General features: G+C 41.7%; 1 protein-coding gene across 2 annotated transcripts in view; it reads right to left on the reverse strand.

Moving 5' to 3' along the window:
* Positions 1-27,527, reverse strand: part of ITPK1 (inositol-tetrakisphosphate 1-kinase) — a 152,840-nt gene that overhangs the window by 111,176 nt on the left and 14,137 nt on the right. For both annotated transcript variants that reach the window (XM_054066884.1, XM_054066885.1), the window contains exon 3: positions 3,244-3,268. In XM_054066884.1, coding sequence (XP_053922859.1) covers positions 3,244-3,268 — 25 coding nt within the window. The remainder of the gene's footprint in view (positions 1-3,243; positions 3,269-27,527) is intronic.

The raw sequence follows: 27,527 nt of genomic DNA on the forward strand, positions 1-27,527 counted from the left end.
TGCAAAACTGGCACAAGAGTGCATCCGTACTTCACAGGGTAGAAACAAGTTAGTATCCTAATTCAGAAAGCATCTTCATACCAAGGTGATACCTTCTTTAAAAAAATGCAGCAAATAACCTGCCACAAGGTAAGAAATATAGCACAGTATTCTGTTAAAAGCCCATAACTAAAAGCCAGGAAGACCTTTGGGCTTTTTTTTTTTTTTTTTTTTGCAATGTAACACTGGTTTGTAGCTGCCTCGCTGAGTTGGATTTAAACTGTAGAAAGCAAACCTAGATCCAAAAACATTGCCAGATTTTAAAGATGGTGCTGCTCAGAGTTCTGCCATTGCTCATTAGAAAGACAGAAATGAGCTAACCCATTCATGCTCTCAAATGTGCAGGTTCAGGCTGAGACTCATACCATCTCTGTAAAGTTCATAACCTTGAAAGTTTAATTCATCTACTGTACTATCTTTTAAGCCAGATAGCTTGACAGATGTTACTCAGTTGTACTATATAATGTCACACATTACAGCTCCTGTGCATCCAGTTCAAAGCGTATACTCATTATGTTAGAATTTAATCAGTATTTCCTAAAAAAAAACCAAACCGATTACTTATCACCACATGGGTTGAAACGTTCTTTTGTTTGTTTCAGTGTGATGCCTGAATAATGTCTAGCTGCTGATAAAGGAGCATGCCTGCTTAGCATCCCACTATCAGTCCTTTCTTCCATTATTTCTCTTTAGAGGATGTGCATGTTTCCTCACACAGTATAAACTGGTTACAGAAAGCTGGAACCACTCTTTTTGCTGAAACTGAAAGAAGAGACAAAACACAGAATTTGACCACGAGTCACAGAATGTTAACTGCTGTGTAGCAGCAGCTCACTGATAATCTATACAGCACAATTAGCCCCAAGAAAGCAAAATAAGAGCATTTCATTGGTCTATGTAAAGAATAAAGGACCATGCTAGATCCACGCTGCGGGGAAAAACATGTTACACAGGTGTTTATTTGAAGACTTCCCTTTAGAAGTAGGAAATTCCTTCCTGCTCCTCTGAAACACCTCTGGAAAAGAATAATCTGATGTCTGTTCACTGAAGTCAGTACATAGCAGCCCATCGTGCTTTGCTATCTGGAAGCCAGTAACTGAATCCCACCTACAATTCACTGCTTAATACTAAAAAGCATGCCTACATTCAAAAAATTGTTTCAATTTCTGTAAAGAAGAAAATAAACAGCCTGTGTATTTTTGTGTTTTGAGTTACTTGTCTATTGTGAAGCATAAGAGCTGCTTTTTCTTGAACAAGATAAGTTCTTTAAAAGAGAAGGGGAAACAAATCAAAACACTGCTGCTTAACACAGGAAAACAATATTCCCTCTGTCAAATAAACTTGGTCCGGCAGATCAACACGAACACTTCCTCCATCTAGAAGCAGGGCTAGTGTGACAGACCACGTGAGGCGACTCAAGAAAAGCTTTCTAGTAATGCTGGATGGAGAAAAAGCTGATTTCTGATACATCTCCTACTGGCCAAGTGCATTCATCAGGATATATGAAGCAACACTCAAGTGCTAGGCGAGGGGTCCTCAGAGACAATCAACCATCCTGCTCTAGCAGAGTTAGCAGGCACCAGCATTCAAGGTATGCCTTTGGGACACAAATTCCCAGTATAGCATAGTCTTGACATCCCAACTATGCGGTGAAATTTGAGATCATGTACACAAAGTACTTTCCAAATGTTTCCCCAAATGCCCTTTCAATTAAGAAATCCTTTTCAAACCTTTTTGTGTCTATCTGATAGACTAGCCATTGAACTATGCCAACATTAGAAGATTAAAAGGTATCCTGTGAAAGGACAGTAACTTTAATCCACAAGGTAAACAGAATTTGCCCTCTGCTCAGCTAATTAGGGCATCGTATTCATCTCATATGAGCACCTTGCTGCTCAAACGTACAGTGCAGGTGCAAGGCTCAAACAAATACAGATGCTGAAATGTAAGGCACTGCGGTATTATTAAAATAGCAGTGTCCCCTAGACAGTGACACAAATACAGTCAGGCTTTCTCTGTGTGCTGCTTGTGAAGCTGTGCTTTGCAAATGCTGGTTTGTATTTGTCCACCTGAAGATGCTATTATCACAACTGACAAAGGAAGCTGCACCTCAGCTTTAAGCAATAGGAGGTACAAATAAGGAAGATGCTGTCGTGGTGAAAGGTTAATCGCACCCAGTGAAGTATATGCCCTTTTTCATTGTAATGCCATGCAGTTTTCAGCCAAAAACGCATACGTGAAAGACACATTCTCCAGTTTAACTAGCAATGAGAATTGTAAACCTTTTATGACAATGGATTCTTTAAAATAAGACAGCCTGATTTTTCAATTTACTTTATTAATAGTGCTTTTCTATATTCCCTGCTGGTGTTGATAAGCATCTATCACGTGGACTTAAGAGCCACTCAACTATCAGTGGCTAATGCCGTCTCGCTCTTCTCTCCTCTGTCCTCTCTATTGAGGCAGATTCATCTCTGCTACTGAGACATGAGAAAATAAGCATGAGGAACACATTGCCTACCTCAAAGTGCAAAACAAGCTCTAGGTAAGCACCAGCAAGAGTGAAACCTATGATACACAGCTCTTCTAAATGCACAAAGTAAGCCAGAAGGAAAGAGCATCTTTCCCCTTTGATCTTTCAGGGCTATTGTGCTCTATGTTACAGTTGTCACTGTAACATAATTCCTTTCCCAAGTTGCCATCATCCTTTAAGTAACACCTAGCATGAAATACGACCATTCAGACCCGGGAAAGAACAGACGTAGCCAACATCTGAACTTATCAGTAGATGGGCTACAATTCAAAGGCACCTCAGTATAAATTTTTGCTCACTGGATTACAAGAACAACCCTTCTGGCATAGCTTTTCAAAGGCCAGCTCCTGCTTCTGTTAAGCCTGATTGTTAGTGAATGCATAAACAGAGTAACTATCAGATCTTATTAATTAACAGGCATCAGAAAAGCCTGTCTGCATTCCCACTTTCACCAAGGCACCTGTTGAGTTAAGACTAGATGGGCTAAACACATGCTTCACAAAAGGGGGATGTTCTTTTTCAAAAAATAGTATCCATAGCAGAGAATTGGATGGAAAATAAAGAAAAGTTATTTAGATCAGGTCATGCTGACACTTAAATGACAGAATTTAAAATCAGTAAAACCTCTTTATGAGAAAACAGAGGGGGAAAAAAATATAGTTTTTACTCACCTGTACTACTTCTACTCCTCTTTTCCTGGAAAAGAAAAGGGAAAAAAAGGAATGGTTAATGCCAGAAATGTGGGAAAAATGTGAAAACAGACACTAATGGAAAAGAGTTGCTTCAAACAATGCAAACAAAAATCTGTGCTAATGAATGTGATTCAAATTCAGGAAAACAGTTGTTCAATTCCATTCCCTGCCCAGGAAGCCCTTCAGCAGCTTCTGAATCATGGCCTCAGAAGTGACCAAAGATGCATACGAAGCAGCTGCACCGTTAGGGTCAATACAGCTGCCAGGTGAGCAGAGATAGGAAGTGGGTGATGTTAGCGAGGGAGCATCTCTATCTCAGTCAGTTCTACTTGGCTCTTCATTTCTCATTTGCCCTCAGAGTGTGTGAACTGCACCACAGCACATTCCACATGCTTACAGATTTTTATTTTGATCCAAAGATACATGTATAAATGTCAGGGAGAACGAACACATCACCTTGCAGCCATTTATCCCCTTATTAGCCTTGCCCTACCCCCATCGTCTTGGTACTCGGAACACTTCCCAGAGCTACACAGGCACTCTGACTCGCACCAGTTGCTCTCTGCTTGAAACTCTTGCCCGAAAACCTTTAAGCTGTCCTGTGGCTTGTCTTCAGCACCAGCACAAAGCTACCCTAGGCTGGCTCCATAGACCAGCCCTGCAAACACAGCAGGGAAAGGCACAAAAGAAAGATACAGGCACAGGACAGGTCCAGAACAGAGAGACTACCCTGCAGCTGCAGCATCCTGCCCAGATGTGTCATCCGGCTGCAAATCCATCACAGATCCATTTCCACAGATCCACTGCTCCAGACAGATGATCCATTCTAGAAGTAGCGCCTCAAAGCCACAATTACTTAAAAGTCCAGCTGATGATTGATACTGCTGTGTCAGACAGATCTAACCGTGCTGGCCTCAGCAGAAGCAACAACCCCTACACTGTGTATCTGTGCCCAAAAAAGAGCTAATAAATTACACAAGCAGCCATGCAAGCAAACATTTAGATTCAACCCCATAAAGACAGTATGCTCCATAGTCCCAGCCCAACCAAGCACCAAGCTACAGGATGGGATAAGGCTCTGTGTGTGCATCAGCTCTCAGTGCAGCGGTTTCCATTGGGCAGAAAGGAACATACACTCAGGTATGTGAACAGGAAGACAGATGCAGCGTCAAGGTCAGGTTGGATGGGGCTCTGAGCAATCTGATCTAGTTGACAACGTCCCTGCTTACTGCTGGGCGTCTGGACTAGATGACCTTCAAGGTCCCTTCCACTCCAAACCATTCTATGATTCTATGATGCTGTGGTACCCTGCTCTGCATGGCAGGCACTCTAGATGTGGGGACATCAGAGAATGTAATGCTCCATGGTTTACACACAACCTTGGACTTCAGTTCAAAGGCTTGTAGTTGGTCTGGCTCCTGCAGGAGCCAGACTTCAAATACTTGAGGTTTGTCAGAAAGGCCCACACCTCTCAGCACTACTTTGGCCATACAGGGAATAGTTCTAGTGATCCTGAAATTCTAGGCACAAGAGATTGGTGAGGCCAAGTTATATACCAAACCGTTGAAAACTGCAATTGGTAGAGCCAATTGAAGCAGATGATTGTCATCTTCTCTGCTGATATGAGAACTGAGATTCCAGTACGTGCAGCCAGACAATGCTCCATCGCTGCATTTGACAAGTTATCAACCAAAACAAACCACTTCTGCTCAAGTCTTGAGAGAAGACCTGAATCCCTGGCACAAAGCCTAGCCGTTCCTGCTCCATGCCACCCTCCCAATATATCCAGGCTGTTTAAATATGTTAGAACCTTCTCCTCACTTTGAAGACATAAGAAATTTAACTTAAAAATCAAAAGCCTCAGCAAGCACAAGACAGGAATCTCTCTTCCTCACTCCCACTAACCCTATATGTGAAAATCAAAGAGGTCACAGAGGGGAGGTCACAGAGCAGGACTGCCTAACTCTGCCCTCAGTGCTTTTCTGTTTAAGAGCAACTGTGGTGTTGTTCATAGTTGCAACTGCTGCACACTGCTGAATACACAATGGCTCCTCCAGTTTTCCACCCCTTACAGTAAGTCTTTCTTTTGGAAGGCCATTTACAAAGATGCCCAAAGGGACAGGTGATCAATCATCATCTATGACACAAATTGTTCCTTTCTTCCATTTTACCAGTCTGAAGTTTCTCTGACCTAGAGGCAGCATGCACTGCACAGCCACAACGGAGAGCTCGTCATTTCTCAGCAAGGAAATTAGAAAGCAAATGAAACCAAGCATCTCTTGCAGAGAATTTCAAAGCCTTCTTGCAGACAGAAGTAGCCTGTAAGTGGTGGGTGATTAATGTACTGCCATTACGGTGTGGGAAGCGTTGCTGCAGATCATCACCTGAGGCTCTCTAGATCCTTTCAACTGTGTTTTGAGAATATGAATATTGTAGAGAAAGAGTTAACAGTCAAATTGTTGAAACCATGATTTTCACACAGCTAAGCAAAGTAAGAACTATTTGGTGGGGATTGGTTTTTTTTCCTAAATTAGGGCAGCAGCCTACACAGAAGCATTTGAAGTATTGTAAGCTAAAATTTAAAATAACTAAACCAGCTACATTTTTGCTGTGTTTGCCCTGGAGTAAACAGAACAACTCAAATCTGCCATTGAAATATAGCAGGCTTCAGAACCTTCAGGACCGCTACAGAGCCCCTGGAAAGAAAAAAGAGCTAATGGCAAAGACTGCATTTCTTGCCATGCCTGCATACACACTGAGTAAGTTTTATTCTAGTTTGAAGAAGAAAAACACTTGCAAGCTGCCTGCCAAACATACTTGAGAAAGAGTCAGTCCAAAAGTTTTCTATAATGCTCCCAAAACTGACTTTGCAAATTTACTGGGACTTACTGAGACCGACTGCAGAAGGGAAGAAGCCAGAGCAGCACACAAGCAAGGATAGAAGGGGTGGCTGTTGTTGGATGTGATGTCACACCCCTTAGAAAGCTACGGAAAGAGGAAATGATTCTCAAGGTTGGCTGTAGCACTGGGTCTTCCCCTTTCGCTGAAGGGAGGGGGTGTGTTCCCCTTTGGTTACCTTGAACAGGAGAATTTTTTATACACAAGCCCAGACTATAAACCACAGAAACATGCATATTTTGAGGATTAGTTATAATTTGGAAAAAAAACTATGCCAAAATAGCTTTTTTAAAAAATAAGTTATTCTAAAAACAAAAGGTTTCCAAACATGCAGGATGTCAAGCAACCATGCATCTCAGTTCTGGCATTACCTGATTCTAAACCTCAAAGATTTCCTAAGCCGGTGATTTCAGGGTTTTCAGCCGGGTAGGTCACAGCTGCAGGCTCAGGGCAGCAAGACATCCCTTATGCAACCAAGCATGCAAGGACATCTAACAACAGTAATTGCCTCACGTCACATATGAAAGGGCTTAGGGGTAGGCACGGAAAGAAAGTTGATCCTAGACACAGGAAACTCTAGGACCCTCAAAAAAAAAAAAAATAAACCCAAAAAAAACCAAACACAGAGGATGAAGCAGGCTGTGGGCCACAAGCAATTCCTCAACAAGGGACTGTCCATGCCAGACACTCAATGGAGACAAGACAGTTGCTGAAGTAACTGCTCTGGGAGTCAGACAGAATCACTCATGGACCAGCCACCACTTCTTCCCATGGTGCTTAAGAAAAATACGTCCCCTACAGCCTTGGTATATGTTCTTTTGGGCTGTTTCTTTAGCAGAGGTCAGGCTTGTTGTTAGCTATGCGGAGACATGCACCACAAATGCACTTAACATTCATGAGCTACTACAAAAAACTCCTGTCCCAATGCAAACCACAGCATGGGTACAGGATTACAGCTGAAACACAAACAGCAAACTGCAAATTCTGCAGACAACCTAAACAGCTAAGAAAAAAATGAGAGACAAGAATCTGCCCATGCTAGGCAGAACAATTCCAGAGACATCAAAGCCTACGTCAAAGGTGCTGTCTCCCAGGGTGTTTCACTTGGAGTACTGACCACTACTTGTGTGTGTCCCCGTTTCCACCCCCACCCCCCCCACCCCGGTTTGTCCATGACCTTACTTTCTTCCCACTCACTTTGAAACTGAACCACAGCCTGCTTGAGGAAAGGCTCCCATTCCCAGATGGCCTGGCTGCCTGCTGATTCTGGGAACAGACTATACAAAACCCATTATTAGCTGTTATTTCCATTCTCCCTCCGAAGAGGCAACACAACTGGGTCAAAGACAGACTGCATCTACCTGCTTTCTTTGAACAGACGTTTGAAAAATGGTCAGTTCTAAACTATATTCCCAGAGGTCACTATCATAAAGATACATTTAATTCCAAAAATCACATGCAGACAGGGAATTTGTACTCCAATCATTATTCCAGGAAAAAAATAAAGTAATTACTAGTCAATTTTAGAAAGCCTTTGGAGAAAAGGGGAGGGGGAAAGGTGTTTGACATTGATAAAACTGAACACCTAACTTAACAGCAGAGCTTCAATGCCTTCAACTGGTGTAGTACTCCTAAAGCTATGGAAGCCAAATTCGGTGCAGCACACTGGTACTTTGTGTGTTCCTTTCCTTCAGCACAAAGCTCTGCTGAATCACACATTGCAGCATTTAAAGGAAAACCAGAAACAGTTAAGTAACCACTGCATTAGCCTGCAATACTGAATAAAACCTAGAAGCTTGTTATGATTTATCATTTCCATATCTGTAACCAGTGAACAACTCTACTGGATAATGCAAGGCTCAACATATGCAATAGCAACTAATATAATTATGATGCAAGTTGACTTCATGTTAAGTTAAGAGTGGATTTAGAGAGGAATTCTATATCAAGCTACTAAAACAAATTAATCAATGTCCTGGAATTGATGTTTTATCACAGCCTCCATATATGTACAATAGTTGTCTCTTGGGATTGGGTTTGGTTTTTTTAACATCCAAAGTAAACAGTTTGGACTAACTCCCCACAGCATCTAGGACCAGAACATTATAATGAATGACAGTTAAAAGAGAAAATGCCTATCAGGTCTCATATCATAGCCATGGTTAAATTAAGTAACATATTTTTGCTGTCTGGTCTGAGTGACAGATTAAAAAATGCCAAACAGAATTTACAACTTCAAAAGTAAAAGGCAATCTTTGTAGCTGTCTTAATAGCTTAAGAAGGCATTGCTGCATACAGTGAAGTTCATTTTCACAGACATGAAAAAGTTTCAGCTCCAAAATTTCCCCATGTAAAAAAAGGTGGCAAATAGTAATAACGTATTGCTTTGAAATAAAAAAAAAGTAAAAGCACTTCCCCAGAAAAGCAATACGTTCGCATCAAATGGCGTTGTAGAAATATTAATATTAATGCATCAGAGCAAAAATCTGCAGCTACTAAGACTTTCCACCACACTGAAATTATCAGACACTGAGAAAGGCACCAGGCAAGCAATACCAAAGCAAAGCATGAAAACCAAACAACATCGGCCATCCACAACCTTGCAGACATCTCATTTCTCCTCCTGGCCCGAAAGCAAGCTCTGTACATTGCCTCAGTTTTTCCATCAGCAGAATACCCTGCCTTTCTGTTTTTAAATATTTGTGACGATTTTTGCTTTTATTATGTTCCATTAGTGATGGACTCCACCTTCCCGTCTACTAGGGAAGCAACCAAGCGGCCACTCCATCACAAGGATGAACTTTCCCAGGGCCCTGGCTCATGGCCGCAGTCATCAGCGCACACAGAAGTTAACCAAGGGCATCTGAAACACAGCAAGTCCCAGCTGTAACATCGGGATTTTTTTTGTTGTTGTTTTTTTGCACACAGACTATCAAGCAGGATTACTTAGAGTTAATTTTACCAATTTATATCTGAGTATTCTTACCTTTCAGCAAGCTTTTCCCCTTCAGTAACAAGTATTTTTGAAAGATTTGTGGCTGAAAGGGATCAAAAGTTGGGATTTGGGGGAGCAAGTCCTCAATCTGCTCAGTTTGTAAAGCATCACAGATCCAAAGGAGAAGAGAAATAAAGTGCACCTTTATAATCGGTAGTGATAGATAATGTAGTATGGGGAGAAAAAGTGAGACTTTTAAGAGCACTTAAGTGCTCTTCATATGGGCTGAAAAAACCCTGAGATTTCCAGCTGTCACAGAGGACGGCCTTTTAAATAGAAAAACAACAACCACCAAACGTGGAGGGTAGCCACATTTGTGCATTTCTTTCTTGTTTTTATGAACAGGGAAGGGTCAGAGCAACAGAAGCCCTCATACACCAGACACTATAACACTGTAAGTGATTTTCATGCTACCACCTCACTCACACATGACATTTGGTAGAATCATCTGATCTTCTCCACATCTTCAGAGCATTATGTCATCCCATTTACAGCTATAAAAGTGCTTCTTAAGAGTGCTATATCAGAACAATGAGCCCTGCAAGGGCCTAGAAAACAAGAGAGCATCTCGTAGGGCAGCAGCAGCATCTCTCTAGTATTCACCTGCAGCACTGCAGTGCTTCCACATGCCACAAATTACCCTCACCACCCCCCACACGAACATTCACTAGCAGAAAAAGCCATGAAAGAAAGAAATCAGGCACTGAAAGCAGTAACTAGAGGAAATAAACTGCCTTTAGTCACTAAATACCAAGACAGTTTCAGTGATGTTTTAATGAAACATTACTGGGCTAACTAATTTCAGCATTAAAAAACAGGTAACAAAATCTGCATATCCCAACTAATAAAAGCCATGAAATCAATAAATACAAACTCAAAAGGATCTGTTCTCTTTCTTAACTCGGCATTTAAGATGGATCAGTGCTGCTGAGCTCTGACAGACTCTTTTCTTGGAACTAGTGACCCCAGGACTTGGGAGCTCATCCTCACCACTTTCTCAGCAGGGACACAAAACCTTAATCACAGTCTTCTGACTGAGCCATTAGTGGGATGAAGGAATGATTAACAGCTGCACAGAAAAATTATTAAAGGTAATGAGTTATTCATCCAACCAGATGTTCAGAGACATATTTAGTACCCAATGACAATTACAAGCTATCTTGCAGGGTTCAGCCTTCAGCCATAGGGTTATATCACTAGACATTATCAGATCCAGTTCCCAGCTATGGCAGGCAGCCATACCATGTGATCTCTTCATAAACCTATTAAAAACCATCTTCAAACCAAACTGTTTTGGCAATGTATCTTCCATTACAAGACATTAATCTCCCAAAGGTCAGAGTCCTTCAAATTTGCAGGCTAAATTGTTCCAGCAGCATTCTTTGGCTTCAACAAACTGCTTGCTTCCCTAAACACTGCAAAGAGCTCAGCCGTCCTCTCCGCTCCCAGTTCCCTTTGTCTCCACACGACTCCCATTACCCCAGTGTTAATATGACCCTCTGCAAAATGCAAACACACGACCCATCCCTTTTAAAAGGCCTTCTAAGGTCACGAGGCACCGGTGATGACTGAAAGAGACTTGAGAAGATGCAGCAGAACCATGACTGTTAGGTCATGTACCCTTACGGGGACAGACATGGTATTTATCTCTTACATCTATATTAAACTCTTACTGCAGCAGCTAATCAGAGGCTTCTAGAAATCTATGAACATACTTACATTTTACAAACAAAATGAGCAATAGCCTCACAGTAACAGGTCTATAATCTGAAGGATGCTGAATATTGCCTAGATGCTCTCCAGTGCCAGGACACATTCAATCAGCTGTCACACTGATGCAGAATTTTTCTGCATGTGTCGATGAAACTTCTTGGTACAACAACCATAAACCACTTAAATATTTTATTCTCTGAAATCAAGCTTCTAAAGATTTACATTTTGTATTATTCTTAGCAACTTCTCTCCCATATCAATTTAAGCCAGCAGTTACAAATTCTTACTGTCTAACTCTCTTAAATCACAGAATAAGCACTAGTCAGCAAAAAAGATTCTAAACCCTTCCATTTTCCATTCCCAGTGAATCTGTAGAAATCAGGTATGCATATTTTCTTCTTCATCAAGGGAATCTTCACACAAAAGAAGGGCAATGCTCTACTCACCAAGAGGTGTACTACTACAGTCTACTTAGATTGACATTTTGTTTACTTCTGACTTTCAAGATATTGCTGAATTGCAGGAAAACCTATATATCGCTTCTTAACAGATGTTAGACTAAAGCAGGAAGGCAGATATTGGTGTCTCCTCAACTCCTCCAGTACTAAACCATAATGTAAGGCAAATAAAACCATACTGAAAGACTTGCAGTGAAAAGTTACCTACACTGAAGCTGAAAGGACAACTTGCATTGACTCAATGGATGAAGATTTTGTCAGTGTCATTTCTCAATAATGCTGCTAGAACCGCTGCAGCATTGACAGCTAATGGGAAATCGATACTCCCACTTCTCCCCTGAACCAACGGTGGATCCCATAAGCAGGTAGTATTTTTCAGTTTTCCAGATGACATCAGCCATCACCTTTTTCATTCCAAAGAAGGGAACATGCTATGCGCTCAAAAAGCACAACATAATAATGGTAATCAACTGTGCAAAACAGCATTAAAAAGGGCTGCCAGAACAATGCTTTTAGGAAAGTCAACAAAGTAGGATGGTCAGTCATAAACAATCACATGAAAGTAGATGTGAAGAAATGCTCAGCGACCCTGCTGGCCGTTAACTGGAGTTATTTGCTGTTGGAAAATACCCTGAAGTTCCCATGGCTACAACTAATAGATTTCTTACGCTGAAGCTCCTAAGAGGACTTGTAGATAAGGGCATGCTCAACTAGAAAAGTGCTGCAACCTGGAAGTCCAGAGCTTCAAGTTTAGTTCAGGCTTAATTTCTCTCCTACAAAGCATCACTAGGGTGAGAATCTCCTTGTCACAGCAGGGAGAGCTGGCAGCATGCAAATAGCACAATGACAGACTGGTAACAGCTTTACATTTATACTGTATGCTAGCTGCATTTTGATGCCCTTCGGTAAGCTTTGTCCAGCAATACAAAGAATTCCTCCTCCCTCTGCATGGGTCTTTCTAACTTTATGATCAGACAGTTCTCAAACCCAACCTGCTAACAGTATTAGTCAAATGCCTGTTCTCTTAGACTAACATACCATCGCATCTAAAGTCAGTTGCACTACTCCTCCTCCAAATCTTACCTATAATTATGTTGGCCTCTGCATTGCTGCTGAGCAGTATCAGTTCTTGAACAGAGATGTTTACTAGTAAATCCTTGAATGGCATCAGACAAGATAATCAAGATTCCTGCCCGTCTGCCTCCTTTCAAAAACCACTACAACAGGAACTAAGAACTAACAAGTGCTGAAGCAATGCATACAGCGTTGGCTGAATCAATGCATACCTCTATGTTTCTGTCTACCTACTGCAAGGCACAGATCAGGGGAACAAAGCCCATCCAAGTGTAAGAGAAGATCAGGTTTGAGACCACCTGAGGAATCTGAACACGCACAAGCCTGTGGGACCTGACAAGATGCATCCCAGAGTCTTGAGGGAACTGGCAATGTAGTTGCCAAGCCAATTTCCATGATACTTGAAAATGGCAGTCAGTGAAAATGTCATGGCAGTCGGGTGAAGTACCTGGTGACTGGAAAAAAGGAGATATTGCACCCATTTTTAAACAGAGTAGAAAGAAGAACCCTGGGAACTACTGACCTGTCAGCCTCATCTCTGTGCCTGGGAACACCATAGAGCAGATCCTCCTAGAAGCTATGCTAAGGCGCATGGAGGACAGGGAGGTGATTCAAGAAAACCATCACGGCTTCACCAGGGTCAAGTCCTGCCTGACCAACCTAGCGGCCTTCTACAATGGAAGGACTATATCAGTGGATGTAGAAACTGCACCATCTATCTGGATTTCTGTAAGGCCTTTCACATGGTCCTCCAAAACTTCCTTGTATAAATTGGAGAGCTATGGGTTTGATAGGTGGTCTGTTCAGTGGATCAGGAAGTGGTTGGATGGTTACATCCAAAGGGTAGTGGTCAACATTTCAATGTCCAGATGGAGATCTGTGATGAGTGGTGTCTCTCAGGTGTCTGTACTGGGACCAGCAAATATCTTCATCAACGACACAGACAGTGAGATTGATTGCACCCTCAACAAGTTTACAGCTGGCACCAAGCTGAGTGGTGAGGTCAACACACCTGAAGGACAAGATTCCATCTGGAGGGACCTGGACAAGCTGGAGAAGTGGGCCCATGTGAACCTCATAAGGTTCAACAAGGGCAAGTGCAAAGTCCTACAACTGGGTCAGAGCAACCCCCGCTATCAATACAGACTGGGGATGAAGGGACTGAGGGAAGCCCTATGGAAAAAGACTTAGGGGTACTGATGGATGAAAAGATGGACATGAGCCAGCAATGTGCACTCACAGCCCAGAAAGCCAACTGCATACTGGACTGCATCAAAAGAAGCATGGCTAGCAGGTCAAGGGAAGTAATTCCACCTTTCTGCTCTGGTCAGACCCCACCTGGAATACTGCATCCAGCTCTGGAGCTCTTGGCACTGGAATGACATAGAACTGCTGGAGTAGTTTTAGAGGAGGGCCACAAAAATGATCAGCGGGCTGGAACACCTCTCCTATAAGAAAAGGCTGAGAGAGTAAGGACTGTTCAGCCTAGAGAAGAGAAGGCTCTGGGGAGACCCGATTATGACCTTTCAACACTTAAACGGGGCTTATAAGAAAGATGGGGATAAACTTTTTAACAGGGCCTGCTGTGATGGGACAAGGCATAAAAGTTTTAAACTAAGAGAGGACAGATTTAAACCAGATATAAGGAAGACATTTTTTACAGTGAGGGTGGTAAAACACAGGAGAAGGTTGCCGAGGGAGCTCAAAACTTTCAAGGTAGGGCTGCATGGGGCTCTGAGCAACCTGATTTAGTTGAAGATGTCCCTGCTTACTGCAGGAGGGCTGGACTAGGTGACTCTTAAAGGCCCCTTTCAACATAAACTATTCTATGATTCAATAAATCTATCTAGAAACTGGAGCCCCATCAAGCTTTAAACTCCTCAACTCAGGTAATAAAAGCTATTGTACTGTGGCAGCACTCAGCTCAGTGTGGACTGCAGTGCTCACCCTGGGATGCAGCCAGCTTTTGGGTTTTGCAACTAAACTTTCTCACTCTCTAAATCGCCTGAACTAGCTTGTTTAAAACTATCTCATTGATATCTTCTTGTATTACAGTCAAAGCCAGACTGAAATGTAGGCCTGGACTGACCGAAAAACAGCACAAGAAAGGCAAAGCAGGGTGAGAAAGAATGGATCTTTTTGGTCCAGCATAGGCAAGGCTGTCAAGGAGAATAGGAAGAAACTGGTCCACCATGCATTTGCAGCAGAAATCCAACAAAATTAGCTTGCTCTTACAGATATCCATCAAGGAGAGCAGTTCTCACAAATAAAAGATTCAAGCCAGTTGCAAGCAAGCCTTGGTTTATTCTGGAGCTTTCTTTAGGCTCCTGCCTCACTGTTCACTCTGACCTGACAATGTTACTTACTGTTCAATATGTATTTTAATTTTTAACTCATGTACACTAAGGCCATTAAAACCTGCATACATATTTTATAGAGAGCTTTCTCTCAGAGGCTTAACGACTGTAACGATCTTTATTAAAACTGCTACCTCCTATGTTCTGGTTAATCAAATATATTCAAGGTTTCTGGGGCTTTTGTAAGTCAAGATGAGGCTTATGTTGGGACAGCATATATTTTCCCCCTTCATTTAAACAATATAGAATCACAACGTATATTAAGACACCTAGAAAGCTGCTTCAACGCCTAAGCACTAAGCATTATTAATCAGATTTAGGCATCAAACAATTCTTCTCTATTGTTTGAAGATAAGCTGTCCAAATCTAGAATACTGGTTTACCAGTACTAATGTAAATGGCATACTGTTATCAGCTACCAAGCAAGATTAAAAAAACAATACAGGGATTTGGGCTGATAATATAAACCTAGCTATATTTCCTATTCCCTACCTATATATCTCCCTGTACCTATCTAGAGAGAGACAGATCTTCAGATTAAATATCTTTATGTCATGCCCTACACATGAATCTTCCCGATATCTCCCTGTTCTATTTGTGTTGAACAAGTTCAGATTGAACAAGTGCAACACATCTATCAAGCTAACCTACAACGTGCATAACTCTGACATCAACTATCTTTTTTGGGAAGATAAAGGTGAAAGCACAGTAAAGATAACAAAAGGTGAACTGGTTTGATCTTCCGAGCTCATTTAAGAATTTTCTTAGCCTACAGTAAGCAAGACTCTCTGAAAGAGCCTGGCATTTGCTCTCTGAGAACCTGAGCCCTTCAGGTCTTCTTTTACTTTTAGCTATCTACCATAGTCACTTTTAACAATCTTGTTGCGTGCACACAGCTACCTGACAAAAGCATAAAGAAAAAGAAAACGTATTTGAAAGAATTATTTACCGGAACTATTATCCACAGTTTGTCTTAACTAGACCATAACCCCCCCAGGCATTGCATTTGTAGAGCATCTCACACATCAACCCAGAGAACTACCAGAGCACTCTGGGTTCTAGCGATGCTAATCAACTCTGATAGCAAAATACAGTTCAAGAAAAGCGTGTCTTCTCCAAGACTCTGGAAGGTTTGCAGAGAGCTTGTGGGTCTCCTACCAAGTGCTCAGCATATCAAGACCCATTTGAGGCATTAGTTGTAACAACGTAGAGACTTCTGTCATAATATGATATTCTGTCATAATCCTTGAAATCCCAAGAATGAATCAGGAGTATCTGAGGGGGGGAAATCTCCTTCCTAGAAATGCCTTTCTACAAACAGCATAAGTATGGCAAGCCAACCTAAAAAACCCTCTGTGTCTGCTAGATTCTCACACACTAAACAAACTTCTGAATTGAGTTTCCTAAAAAAATTAATTACAAAAAGGTACTTAAAGTAGAATTGTGCACAGGCTAAAAGCTGTTGCTTCCCAACCCCTTCGCCTGCTTCCTCCCCATCAACCGCCTCCAGCATTCTACAGGTGTTCCATTTGCTTTCCGAAATCATATCGGGATTCCTGCCTTTTACCCAAATAAAAGCACTGTAGTGGGCTTGCCTTGACATTCTGAGGAGGAGCTTCAGCTGCTCTCATCTTCAACACAAGCATGCTGCTCAAAAAACATCAGTCTCATATGGCCAGGGAGCCAAGGCTCTCCTGGGCCTTAGGCCAGTGTTGGAGGTTCCGCATGTCTCCTGCACACCGCAATGGAGAACAAACACACACCTCCACGCTGTTAAACCAGGGGCTATGGAGAGAAGAGCATGTCTGCCAAGCCAGCTTTCATCTAAAAGTGGCTTTTAATCCACTAACCCTGAAATCAAATGCTGTATGTCTACTGCAACTTTCCAAGACTTTGGCAAACAGCCTTGATAAAACTTTTGGGAGTTTTTATAGAGACCAGACACCCACTGAGACACGCATGAGAAATGTGTAATACAGAATTTTTTTTTTTTCTACTTCTTGGATCTCTAAAAGAGACTGGGCATTTTTTTTGGCAGAAATGAGAGACATATTTAAGTTCAGCAACTTGCCATGCAAAAATGAGTTTATTCATCTCCAGCCAGGCTTCAAGTGAGCTATATCGGTGTCTGGGTCTTTTTCCTTCATGCAAAACTTCATTATACAAACAAGAGAAAGTTAATGCAAGGAAGTTAACATGTCTGCTTACTGAAGAAGCCCAATTGCAACATTTTTTTTTTACCCCTGCCTAAGGGATGGCCCTAGCGTTTTGGCACTGTACAAGTCAGACATCAAGTCTCCCTTAGGTTTCATCAGCTATGAGAGCACTTGCAATTCCTTGTCTCTTGACACTTACCAGGTGACCACTGTTTGCACATGCAAGGAACAATTTTTCCTCTTTATTTATGGAATCAGGGTCAGTCGTAGATTCATACACATAACTGACAATAAGAGCCTACGCTGAGAAGTTACTGTGGCCAGCCATATGCACTGTCATGCAATGCTTCATGAAGCTAAAAGGACATCCATGGATGTTTACCAAGAAATAATTAAGGTATTCCTAGAAATCTTTTCTCCTCACACTCTGCATCAGTTTAGGCTCACCTAACTTATCCTGTCGGTGTCTGTTTTGTTTGCTCCCTTTGAGATGAATTTCAAGCTTAGCCTTTAGTTCAGGGCACTTATGAAGGCAGCTGTTAATTTAAAAAGGACTGCCTGGCTAAAAGCAGTTCCAGTGCCATCTGAAACTGGGTTTCACCTTTATTTCACTATGCAGCTCCCCTCAAATGCTGTATGAACCAGGTCAATAGAAAAGAGAAAAGAACTTGGAATCTGTGAAGTCCAATTCTGCAGCCTAGTACTCTATTTGAGAGGAATAAGATGTTCAGCAGAAAATACATAGTAAAAATTAAAGAAATATGAACTGGATTGCTTTTCTCCATCTGAACAGATTCAGATGCCAATACCAATAGTGGGAATTTCCTTCCCCTGAAAATGACTGTTCTAATCGAGTTTATGTCAACATAGATCAAAGAAAAATTATTTTACTTTATTTGGAAGCCTCATTAGAGGCTTGCAATAAAACGAAAGCTGGACTTCTTACAAGCAATGATCATACTGTTTGAAAATATTCCATTTATTGACACATGGCCAATTTCCTGAAATGCAACCGGACAGAGCATTTCAGTGCTGCAGGGAATCATCTTGGTGATCTGCACAAAATACACATGATCCTGGAAATCAAAATGTCTGCAACATGCAATATTTAAATATGGTCCTACTTAGAAGAAAAAAAAGCATCTAAATGGAGAGACAGCAAATTAATAGGTGGTTTTTATTACACAGCATTCAGAATAACATTAATAAGTGATGTGAACATTGAGGCAGTGGGGGAAATGAAAAAAATTTAAAAAACAAAACAAAAAAACCCACACCCTGAACAAAAACTTACCAAAAGGTTTAGCTAAGAGAATAGAGTTTTCCATCACTCTTGTTGGATAGGACTGCAGTTTGAGAAGCTGGAAATCAAACATGCAGGACAAGGTATTGCTGCCAACCTATTAATATCAAGGCAATGCAGGTCATGAAGATTCACAGAAAAAAACACCAAAAAGCTTTAAGCAGGGATGGAAATACGATTGTCATGTATAGGATCAGCCAAGGTCAGAAAGCACAAAGAAAGCTGGAGCAAGATAAAAAGTCTTCATCACTTATGATGGTTTCTGCACCTGAAAAGGGCAAACCAAAATCTCCGAGAAACCTCCAATCGAGAAATTGCCTGTCTGGAATCTAGACCAATTCAGAGAAGTGCACCTATGTGCATGTTGCAAACATACCTATTTTACCAGGCATTTCATCTGCTTTACATTACACTGAAGTCTGCTGTCAAAAGGAAAACTAAAAATCTCCCTACTTCTTTCAGTCCATAGGCTTCTTGCTTTAAGCAGTAGCATATGCACAGGCCTGCCAGAACACCCATTTTCTTGTTTACTTCACTGGACGGTTTACAGTGCAGTAAAAGAAAAAAAAAAACTTTCATACATCGTAAAACTACACTGCCTGGTTTTTATCCAAGCTGTCAAGACAAAATGCACATCTCTCCATAAGGTAAAGTGAATGACAAAGATGGAAGTTCCTCAATGTAAATCCTGTTTGCTTACAAGAAATGCTAAGCATCCCATCTCTCTGAGCCAAATATTTTTTTTCTGATCTGCTTTAGCGCTTCTGTAGGCACCACTTTGCATAAAAGATCACCTTCAGAGCTCCACCTTGGGTCAAAACACCACAGCATGTGCCTTGTTGTCTCCTACACTCCTGACCTTCCACAGCACATCTTGCTTCTAATCCCTCTCACACGGACACACTGGGGTACACACATACAGGGTGTTCTAATTAATACTGCCCTTTTTGTTTTCATAACTTATCCTAAACAGCACCCGTTATACCAATCGCTTCCATCAGTGACTAAGCACATGTGTTTTAAGACTATAGCTATCCTAAATTTGGCCCTGGCACACAGAAGCTGATACACACTCCCTAACATGCTATTACATTTTCTAACCAGAAAATCTGGGCTCCATTGTAGCCCAGATTTGGATCTCCTGGGAGGTCTGCTACACTGCATAACTGGAAGAACTGGACAGTTTCTTGGGCCTCTTCAGATTTTCTAGAAGCTGCCCCAACAAGCTAAAATCATACCATCATACCAGAAGCCCTGTTACTCATACCACAGTTCTCTCTCTCAGAAAAAAGCCTAAGGCCAACAGCTCAGCTGCATCTTTTACATTTGCCTCCCTTTATGGACTTTATCTAGATTCTCTAGTACCTGCTCCTCCCCATTACAACACTGATGTGATCACAGCACACTGATGAGTTTATAAGATAACTCAAATCCCTCTTAAAGGAAAAAATAAAATGCTAAGTATCTATTCTAATCTACAAATTTCCATTGTCCTTCTCATCGCTAAGGCGCTGATCCAGCTTTTGAGTAGAAGCTGGAAAGGCAGACACAAAGGCACAGCGGCAGCTAGTTGTTTTCCTCTGGGTTATTTTTGTCTGGCTCCGCCTTGAAACTCACTCTTCAATCCCAATAATTGGCAGGAACTAATTAGAAGAAGAAAACGCAAGCAGTTTATTAAATGTTTGATTAAATGTTGATTACATGTTTGATTAAACATGATCACAGAACAAATCTCCCTTGGACAAGCATACTCATTTTCTCTTGCTCACTTCTTTTGTCTGTAGACACGAGGAATAAAAACTGTGGAGATGATGCTTTACCACACACTGGAATTTCAAGCCTATAGGTGACTGCACAACACAAGGCAAGGAGAAGATGATGCTTCTGCTGTTTCAGGTTGCTTTTCACATTGCCCATCATTGGATGCTCACTGCTAACTCCCCAAAGTCTCTCTTGAGGTCTTCTACGTTCGACTGAGGGGTGTCACATGCAGAATCAGCTCAAAGATACTTCCAGAATTACAACACAGATTAATTGAAGACACAATCAGCGTAAGAGAAAAGGGACTTGCAGGAAGGCAACAAGTTTCAAATTCCTGTAAATCTCAAATATGTACAAGGACTTGAAGAATCATTATACATGGGGAGATACACTTTCAATAACAGCTTCAAATGATGTTGAAAATTCTGAATGTCTTAGATTGATCCTTGAACTACATCTGCTGAGAAAAGTGGTATTTGTTCATCCCATTCACGATCACTTAAGACAAGAGATATCAAATAACAGTTAATGAAAATGACTGAACCATGTAATACTATTAGGATTCTGCACACAGAAGAGCATACACATTTATCTCTCAACCTCTTAGTAAAGAAAAATAACATTTGCTCAGAATATTTCCAGGAATTCTTGTTTGCAAAGGCAAAAGAAAATCCTTGACCAAATATCTACTTTTACAACCCACTAGCACAACTATCTGCAACAGCAGGATTTCTTATTCCAAGAAGCCTGTAGCATGTTTTCACAGCTCCCTGCACATCAGATCCCTGCAGTCAGCCCTGCTTTATAAAGGAGGCTGCTCCACACCCAGCTTTACGTAACCCCCTTGCATGAAGTTGCTCAGTCTTGCTGACTTCATCCTTGCGAAGGGTGGGTATTATCTGCCTACTTGGACTTGCACGGTTTCATGCTCGGTCAGCACACAGTCTAAGGTGCCACGGTAAGCCGCAAAATACACAGGCATCACCTTAAGGGCAGAAGCTATTCCAGTTTAGCAAAAACGCTCCTTTTCAGAAACTTCTCAGTCCTTAGGAACAATGAATTTTTGATGGTTATAAGACATAATCAAAACCTTGCGAAAGCAGCACTCCAGGAGGCCATAAAATCTTGTTATCTTATTTGGACCACACTCTTAAATCTCAATGAAACACTACATCACCCCTTATTATATTCCCTAATTATTTTCCTGATAAAATTAAAAAAGCTTGCCAGGATTAATATCTTTTTTCAAGACTAATTTGAACATCTACATTTTTTCCCCCACCTGAATGCTAGCATCACCATCCACAACACATAACAGAAGTCTTCCTCCAGCCTGGCCAGCACATCTGTACCACTGCCCCAAGGCAGACACTGGACAGACATCACCACAGCCCCACAGGCAGCTCTGACCACCCGCACCCTGTATGTCCTAGCCCCACGGCACAGCTAACCAATAGCCCAATAACATCGGTCTAATCGTATTCAAGGCCATCCTTCATCCTGCACCAGAACCCTCTGTCAAGGACTGACTTCAAGGTAAGACCAGAGTCAGTGTAAAGTACTAATGTGTAAATATTTGAACAAACAAAAGCACTGGCCTGCATATTGATCAGACATAACACCTACCATTCTAATTACTAATTTCGGGTGGAGTTCACAGCAGTAGCTCTGTATCCCAGGACGCGAACTACAGACCCTGCTTACAGAGGTACACTACAGCTTTATTTATATCTTGGTCTTACTTCAGGATATCCAGACAGAAGTGATGCTGGAAAGATAACAAACCATTTGATTCTCCCTAAAAAAATGCAAGTAAGGTCATGACTAGACTTTTTCTGGAACACTTTCCCTGGTGAAGAATAACTTCTCTACTCACATCCCCAAGAGAAAAAAAAAGAAGCCTACAGACAAACAAGTAGGGAACAAAAGAAAAAAAAATCTTAAACTGCATTTCTGGCCATTTAAGACTGTTAGTCGAGAAAGAATGAAAAATCTTTAGTCAAAACAAAATGAAATTTTAGTATGTTAAAAGCAGGAAGAGCTCTTTTTTTTTTTTTCCAAGTAGTTGTCTCTAAAACATTTCACTGTAACTAAGGTGCTAATCCACAGAGTCTCACATGCTGCCTAACAATAAACTGCTTGCAGGTGCTTCTAAAGATAATCTGCATGCTAAACATGCCATTAAACTCTTCCCTCTGCTCAACAGACAGAAATACAGAGAACACAATATCAAAGATGAACCTTCTTTCCATTTTTTCCTCAAGTTTTACCACTGTCTTAGTGCTAGGATTACTCAAGATGCATTATCCAATATCTCTGTCTGTCCACCTACAGCCACACAGTTCATGTGCCATAGTTTAATGGCACCAAGTTAAATAACACTGGTCTTTCCCCTTTCCAGTAGTATATATGGCATGCTAACACTGTTGAGGACCGAACACCCACCACTGATGCTGAAGATGCTACCAGAATATGGGCAACAGAAGCTATGGATGACACTTGCCATTACAGACGCTTCATACAGCATTACTGTTTCTTGCCTCTTTTCCGGGTTTTGCCAAGGAGCTGTATGAGCTCTTCTCTGTGAGGTGCTGCCCCTTGAGATGCAAGGTGCAGCTCTGCTGTTATACCAAACAGCTGCAAGATTAACACTGCAGGTTTCCATCCTAGAGAAGATCCCACTGCAACCAAACAGCTTTTACTCAAGCCACTTTCACAAGGCAAAACTAAGTGCTAACTCCTCTGATTTTTGTCACCTCTCATTGCAGTAACATGCTGTTTTACCTTGGGTAATAGCACTCCTCCTCAGCTGTCGATTTCATTACACTAAAAGCAAGATCACTCGAAGTCATATAATATTTCTGCAGAGAGAGATTAATTGGACATGTCTGGAAACAAGCCCTAACTTGGAATACTACTCCTCCCACATGCACACATTAGGATCATATTAACAGTTGTATTCTATCCACCAACTCTTCCACTTGCTATATACCTTTTCCATAAACATGTAACAGATGACAGCTACTTCCCAGTAATCAAGCCATACAGACTATTCCTAAGGTGTTCTTGAATAACTAGCTGAGCAGACTTTCCAAGAACTGACACCACGACATAACTGAAGCTACAGAGCACTACTCCGAAGCAGTCAAGTGGTTCTCCTGGCAGTTTTCCTTTGTAGCATAAGTTTGCATTTGTACCATAAGCCCAGATACAAAGGTGTTTTTAAATAGCTAAAGTTAGTACTCAGTTTTTCACTGTAGAAGTTTCATATGAAACAAGATTTCAAAACTGATAACCTCAGAGGAGGACATACCGAGTCCCACCAATGCCTCAGTCAGAACACGTCCCAGGGACAGGAAGCTCAGACCATAAAGTCTGTCTCGCATACTGGCCCTCAGTAATTCAGCTGATGCTCTTTGCCCTCCAAACTATCTCACTGTTCTCTCTCATTTAAAAACTTCTTGAAGCAACGAGGCTTGCACCAACTACATCCCACAGGCTATGGCTCAACAGTTATCCTGGTCACTTCTGCATGTCACTTCTGCATTTCACTCCAACAACTACTAGTGAGCTTCTGGACACCAGTGATCGTTTTGACATTGTCTGCCATAAACTGGCACCAAGTACTCCTTCAGAATGGAAATTACTCTAACAGCCCTTTACCACTTCCCATGTAGCTGCCTAATGGACAAAGATTTCCAAAGCTAAAAGAAGAGACCACATTAAAGTCTCCTCTCACTGAAAAAAACCAAACCCCACCAATAAACAAATAACACCAGAAAACCACACCTCAGAGATGCACGAGAGAGAGCAGAAAGACAACCTCCAACAGGTCAAGAGCATGGAAAGGCTATGGGACACTGTTAATCTGAGCACAAAATAAGAATATCTTTAATAAGGACTTCCTGAAACCATTATGTCAGGGAAAGAAGCCATTACAAGTCCACAAGCAATCCAGGAAATCACAGCAAAAGAAAATAATCTCACTTACAGCAGAACTGTTCAACAACATGATCTTGCTTGAGAAGGAGCAGGAACACACCCCAACTTAAGTGAATGCATGACCCCGGCCTCAGATCAGGAAGGGTACTTAGAACAGCTCAGAGCATCACACAGCAGACAGCCTGCTCTGACCACTACCTTCATCTTTCCTAGCTGTGGCTCAGAGCTATCCATTTGAAAAGCAACCAGGAGGGCAGCTACAAGGCCTTGATAGTATAAAAAAGCCTTCATTCTGTTTTGGGCATTTTTTCCCTCCTATGAGAGAAACCACCCTTTGCAACTTTCACACACACACAAGGAGACCAGCTGAACACACTATGTTCTGCAGATATACTGCTTTTAGTCCTGTACATGAGACAAACAACGCAAGTAGAGCCCAGCCTAAAATACAAAGCTCCATCTAAAGCAAATTAACTGCCCCCCTTGTTTTCAATTGGGAGAGTTCAGACTGCACTCCTACACCTTCACTGTTAGGCTGTATTGATGGCTGCGACCAATAGCATGAGTTTCAACAAGGCCAAGTACCAGGTCCTGCACTTGAGACACAACAACCCTGTGCAGCACTACAGGCTTGAGGAAGGATGGCTGGAAAGCTGCTTGGCAGAGAACCTGGAGGTGTTGGCTGACAGCCAGCTGGACATGAGCCATCAGTGTGGCCAGGGGGTAAGAAGTCCCATAGCATTTTGGCTCAAATGGTGTGGCCAGCAGGACCAGGGAAGTGATTCTGCCCCTGCACTCGGTGCTGGTGAGACCACATCTCAAATCCTGGGTTCGGTTTCGGTCCCCTCACTGACAAGAAGGACACTGAGGTCCTGGAGCATGTCCAGAGAAGGGCAACAAAGCTGGTGAAGGGGCTGGAGAACAAGTCTTACGAGGAGTGGCTGAGAGAGCTGGGGTTGTTTAGCCTGGAGAAGAGGAGGCTGAGGGGAGACCTCATTGCTCTCTACAGCTACCTGAAAGGAGGTTGTAGAGAGGTGGGTGTTGGTCTCTTCTACCAAGTGACAGGCAAAGGACGAGAGGGAATGGCCTCAAGTTGCACCAGGGGAGGTTCAGGTTGGACATCACAAAAAAATTTCTTCACCAAAAGGGTTCTCAGGCACTGGCAGAGGCTGCCCAGGGAGGTGGCCAAGTCACCATCCCTGGAGGTATTTAAAAGATGGGTAGATTAAGTGCTTGGGGATACGGTTTAGTAGTGGACAGGTACAGCTGGCCTCAATCTCAAAACTCTTTTCCAACCAAGCAACTCTATGATTCCATGTGATAGGGTCAGTGGTTCATAGCTATATCCTCACCTATAAACAAATACCAAACCACTGTCTGAGCTGCTTGTCCGTCACTTGAAAGTGGCATTGTTATTTCCAAAGCTTCATTTCAGAAGACACATCAAATGATTCTATATTTCAGAAAATATATATGCAGTCTTAAAATCTCCTAGGAAATCCAAAGCCTCATTTAGAGAGAAAAATAGTTTCTAGGTACAAGGTGAACAGCAGCTTCCTTTAGAAAAAAGGCTGCAAAGCATACCTGATCTTTTACCTTTTAAAAAAGCATGACAAAACTAAGCAGCTAGCCCCTTCTGACAGAACCTACAGACAGTCAATCATTCATGTCTTTCAGACATTTATTTCAAGTAAAATTACATATAATAAACACAAGGGAGTAAAGACTTCCTGAAGAGCTAGTCCCAGTAAACAACCTGCAGATACGAATGAAAATGAATGGGTTCTGAGAGGCAATTCTGTCCCCCGCTTCGCCCTGGCCCCTAGTTCACGCCTAGATGAGTAAGTTATACAGCACCTTCTTAGATAAGCTGCTATAAGACGGAAAAAAAGACGCCTACTTTAAGAAATTTCTTCCCCAAAGTTCCCATGTTAGGTAAACTCTTTTATCACTAAAAGAACCCTCCCATTAGCCTCAGCAGCTTTAGGTTGAAGCTTAAATTCACTTGTAGCTTCCACAGTTTCCACTTGCCCTTACTGCTGTCTTTTCTGGACTGGGTTGTTATACAGCCTCCTCTTTCCTCTTCAAACTACAGCTTTGTTTTCACCACAAATTAAAATGCCTAAGTTAGGAAAGTCACTGCAAGATGGACTCTTAGCTTGGCAAAAGCCAAGTACTTATTCACTCTGTACATGATAAGTTAAATCATTTATTAGTTAAACAGCTCTGAGAGAGAACAGCAGGTAAAAGAGCTAAAATTGTTAACACACATTGGGGTCCTAAACAACTGGGTTCAACGATGTTTTGCCATTGAGAAGCAGATAAGATTTAACAACTTGAATTTTTAATTGTGGACCATGCCTTGGAATAGACAGATGTGAATTAAGGGCTGCTGACAAATACCAAGATAAAGCAATAAACACTTGGCGCTTCTTCGAGATCTAGCGATCTATGAGCAATGTGCGGTCAGTTTAGCCACACAACTGCATTCTACCGAGGTTTGTATTATTTCTTCATTTGATAAGTAGAAAAAGTATTTTATTGAGAAATTCATCAATTTGCTTAAGTCACAATGAAGCCTGCTACAGAGCCAAAATTCTACCCTATTTTGGCTGTCAGGCCTATGCTCAATTCAAGAGACTTATCTATTCTCTCTCTCGGATCAGAGAGCATTCCTTGATTTGGAAACTCCCTGTACAACCCCCACTCAAATGAATATATGGACGACATCAATATTTAAACACATTTCAATTGTTTGCAGCTCATCTAATACACCTGAGACTTTACTCATATTTCAAAGCTGTCTGGGCACCATGCTTCAAAAGCCCCTCATAGTCAAACTGTACACTTGCAGTGCAGCAGGGAAGAGCCACCTCTCAGGTTTTTTGGGGACTGGACTTACTTCTGAGTTCTTGAGCTAGCGTAGGCGTTCAACACCAACATGAGACATTTTGAATAAAAAATTTAATTTCCTGAAGTGCTGGAGTGGAGGAAAAATGCCAGGGAAAGAATTCTCACATTTAAAGACATATAGAGAATAGAGGGGGAAAATTAATCTTTTAATAGCTTTTATTTCATTAAAAGGAGGTGAAACTTCACTGCTAGAGAACACAAGGCCAAAGTGGCTGCTGAAAATACCTTCACACAGATATTACTGTTTTGAAGACAGAAAAATATTTAAACAAAAAACATTCTCCAGCGCAAGATTTCCTTTACCGCAATATTAGCAGTAACACTAGGCTGCTCCTCTCTTCCTGGGTCAGCCCCAAACAACTGGCAATCTACTTCAATTTAATGGGAGAGGGAAAGGGTAGATTTTACATTGTTCACGTGCATTTTCCAGAAATAAACATTTTGTGTTTCAGGTTTCACTACTAGCAGCAGCGAGTGTGCTAGAAATCTATTCTTACAGGGAGTTTCACACCCAGATATCAGTTAACACAAGAAGAGGTGGCAGCAGCACTAACAAGTAACAGGAAGCTCAAATACTATACTTGGTCTTACAAAAACACTTCAAATGATGCTACCGGATACTTCCCTGGGTCAAGCAGGCATTCGGAGCACTTTCAACAGCACTGTGGTTGCATATTTTAATTACTACTACCT

The sequence above is a fragment of the Cuculus canorus genome, chromosome 5 (genome assembly GCF_017976375.1).
Source record: "Cuculus canorus isolate bCucCan1 chromosome 5, bCucCan1.pri, whole genome shotgun sequence".
Taxonomy (NCBI): domain Eukaryota; kingdom Metazoa; phylum Chordata; class Aves; order Cuculiformes; family Cuculidae; genus Cuculus; species Cuculus canorus.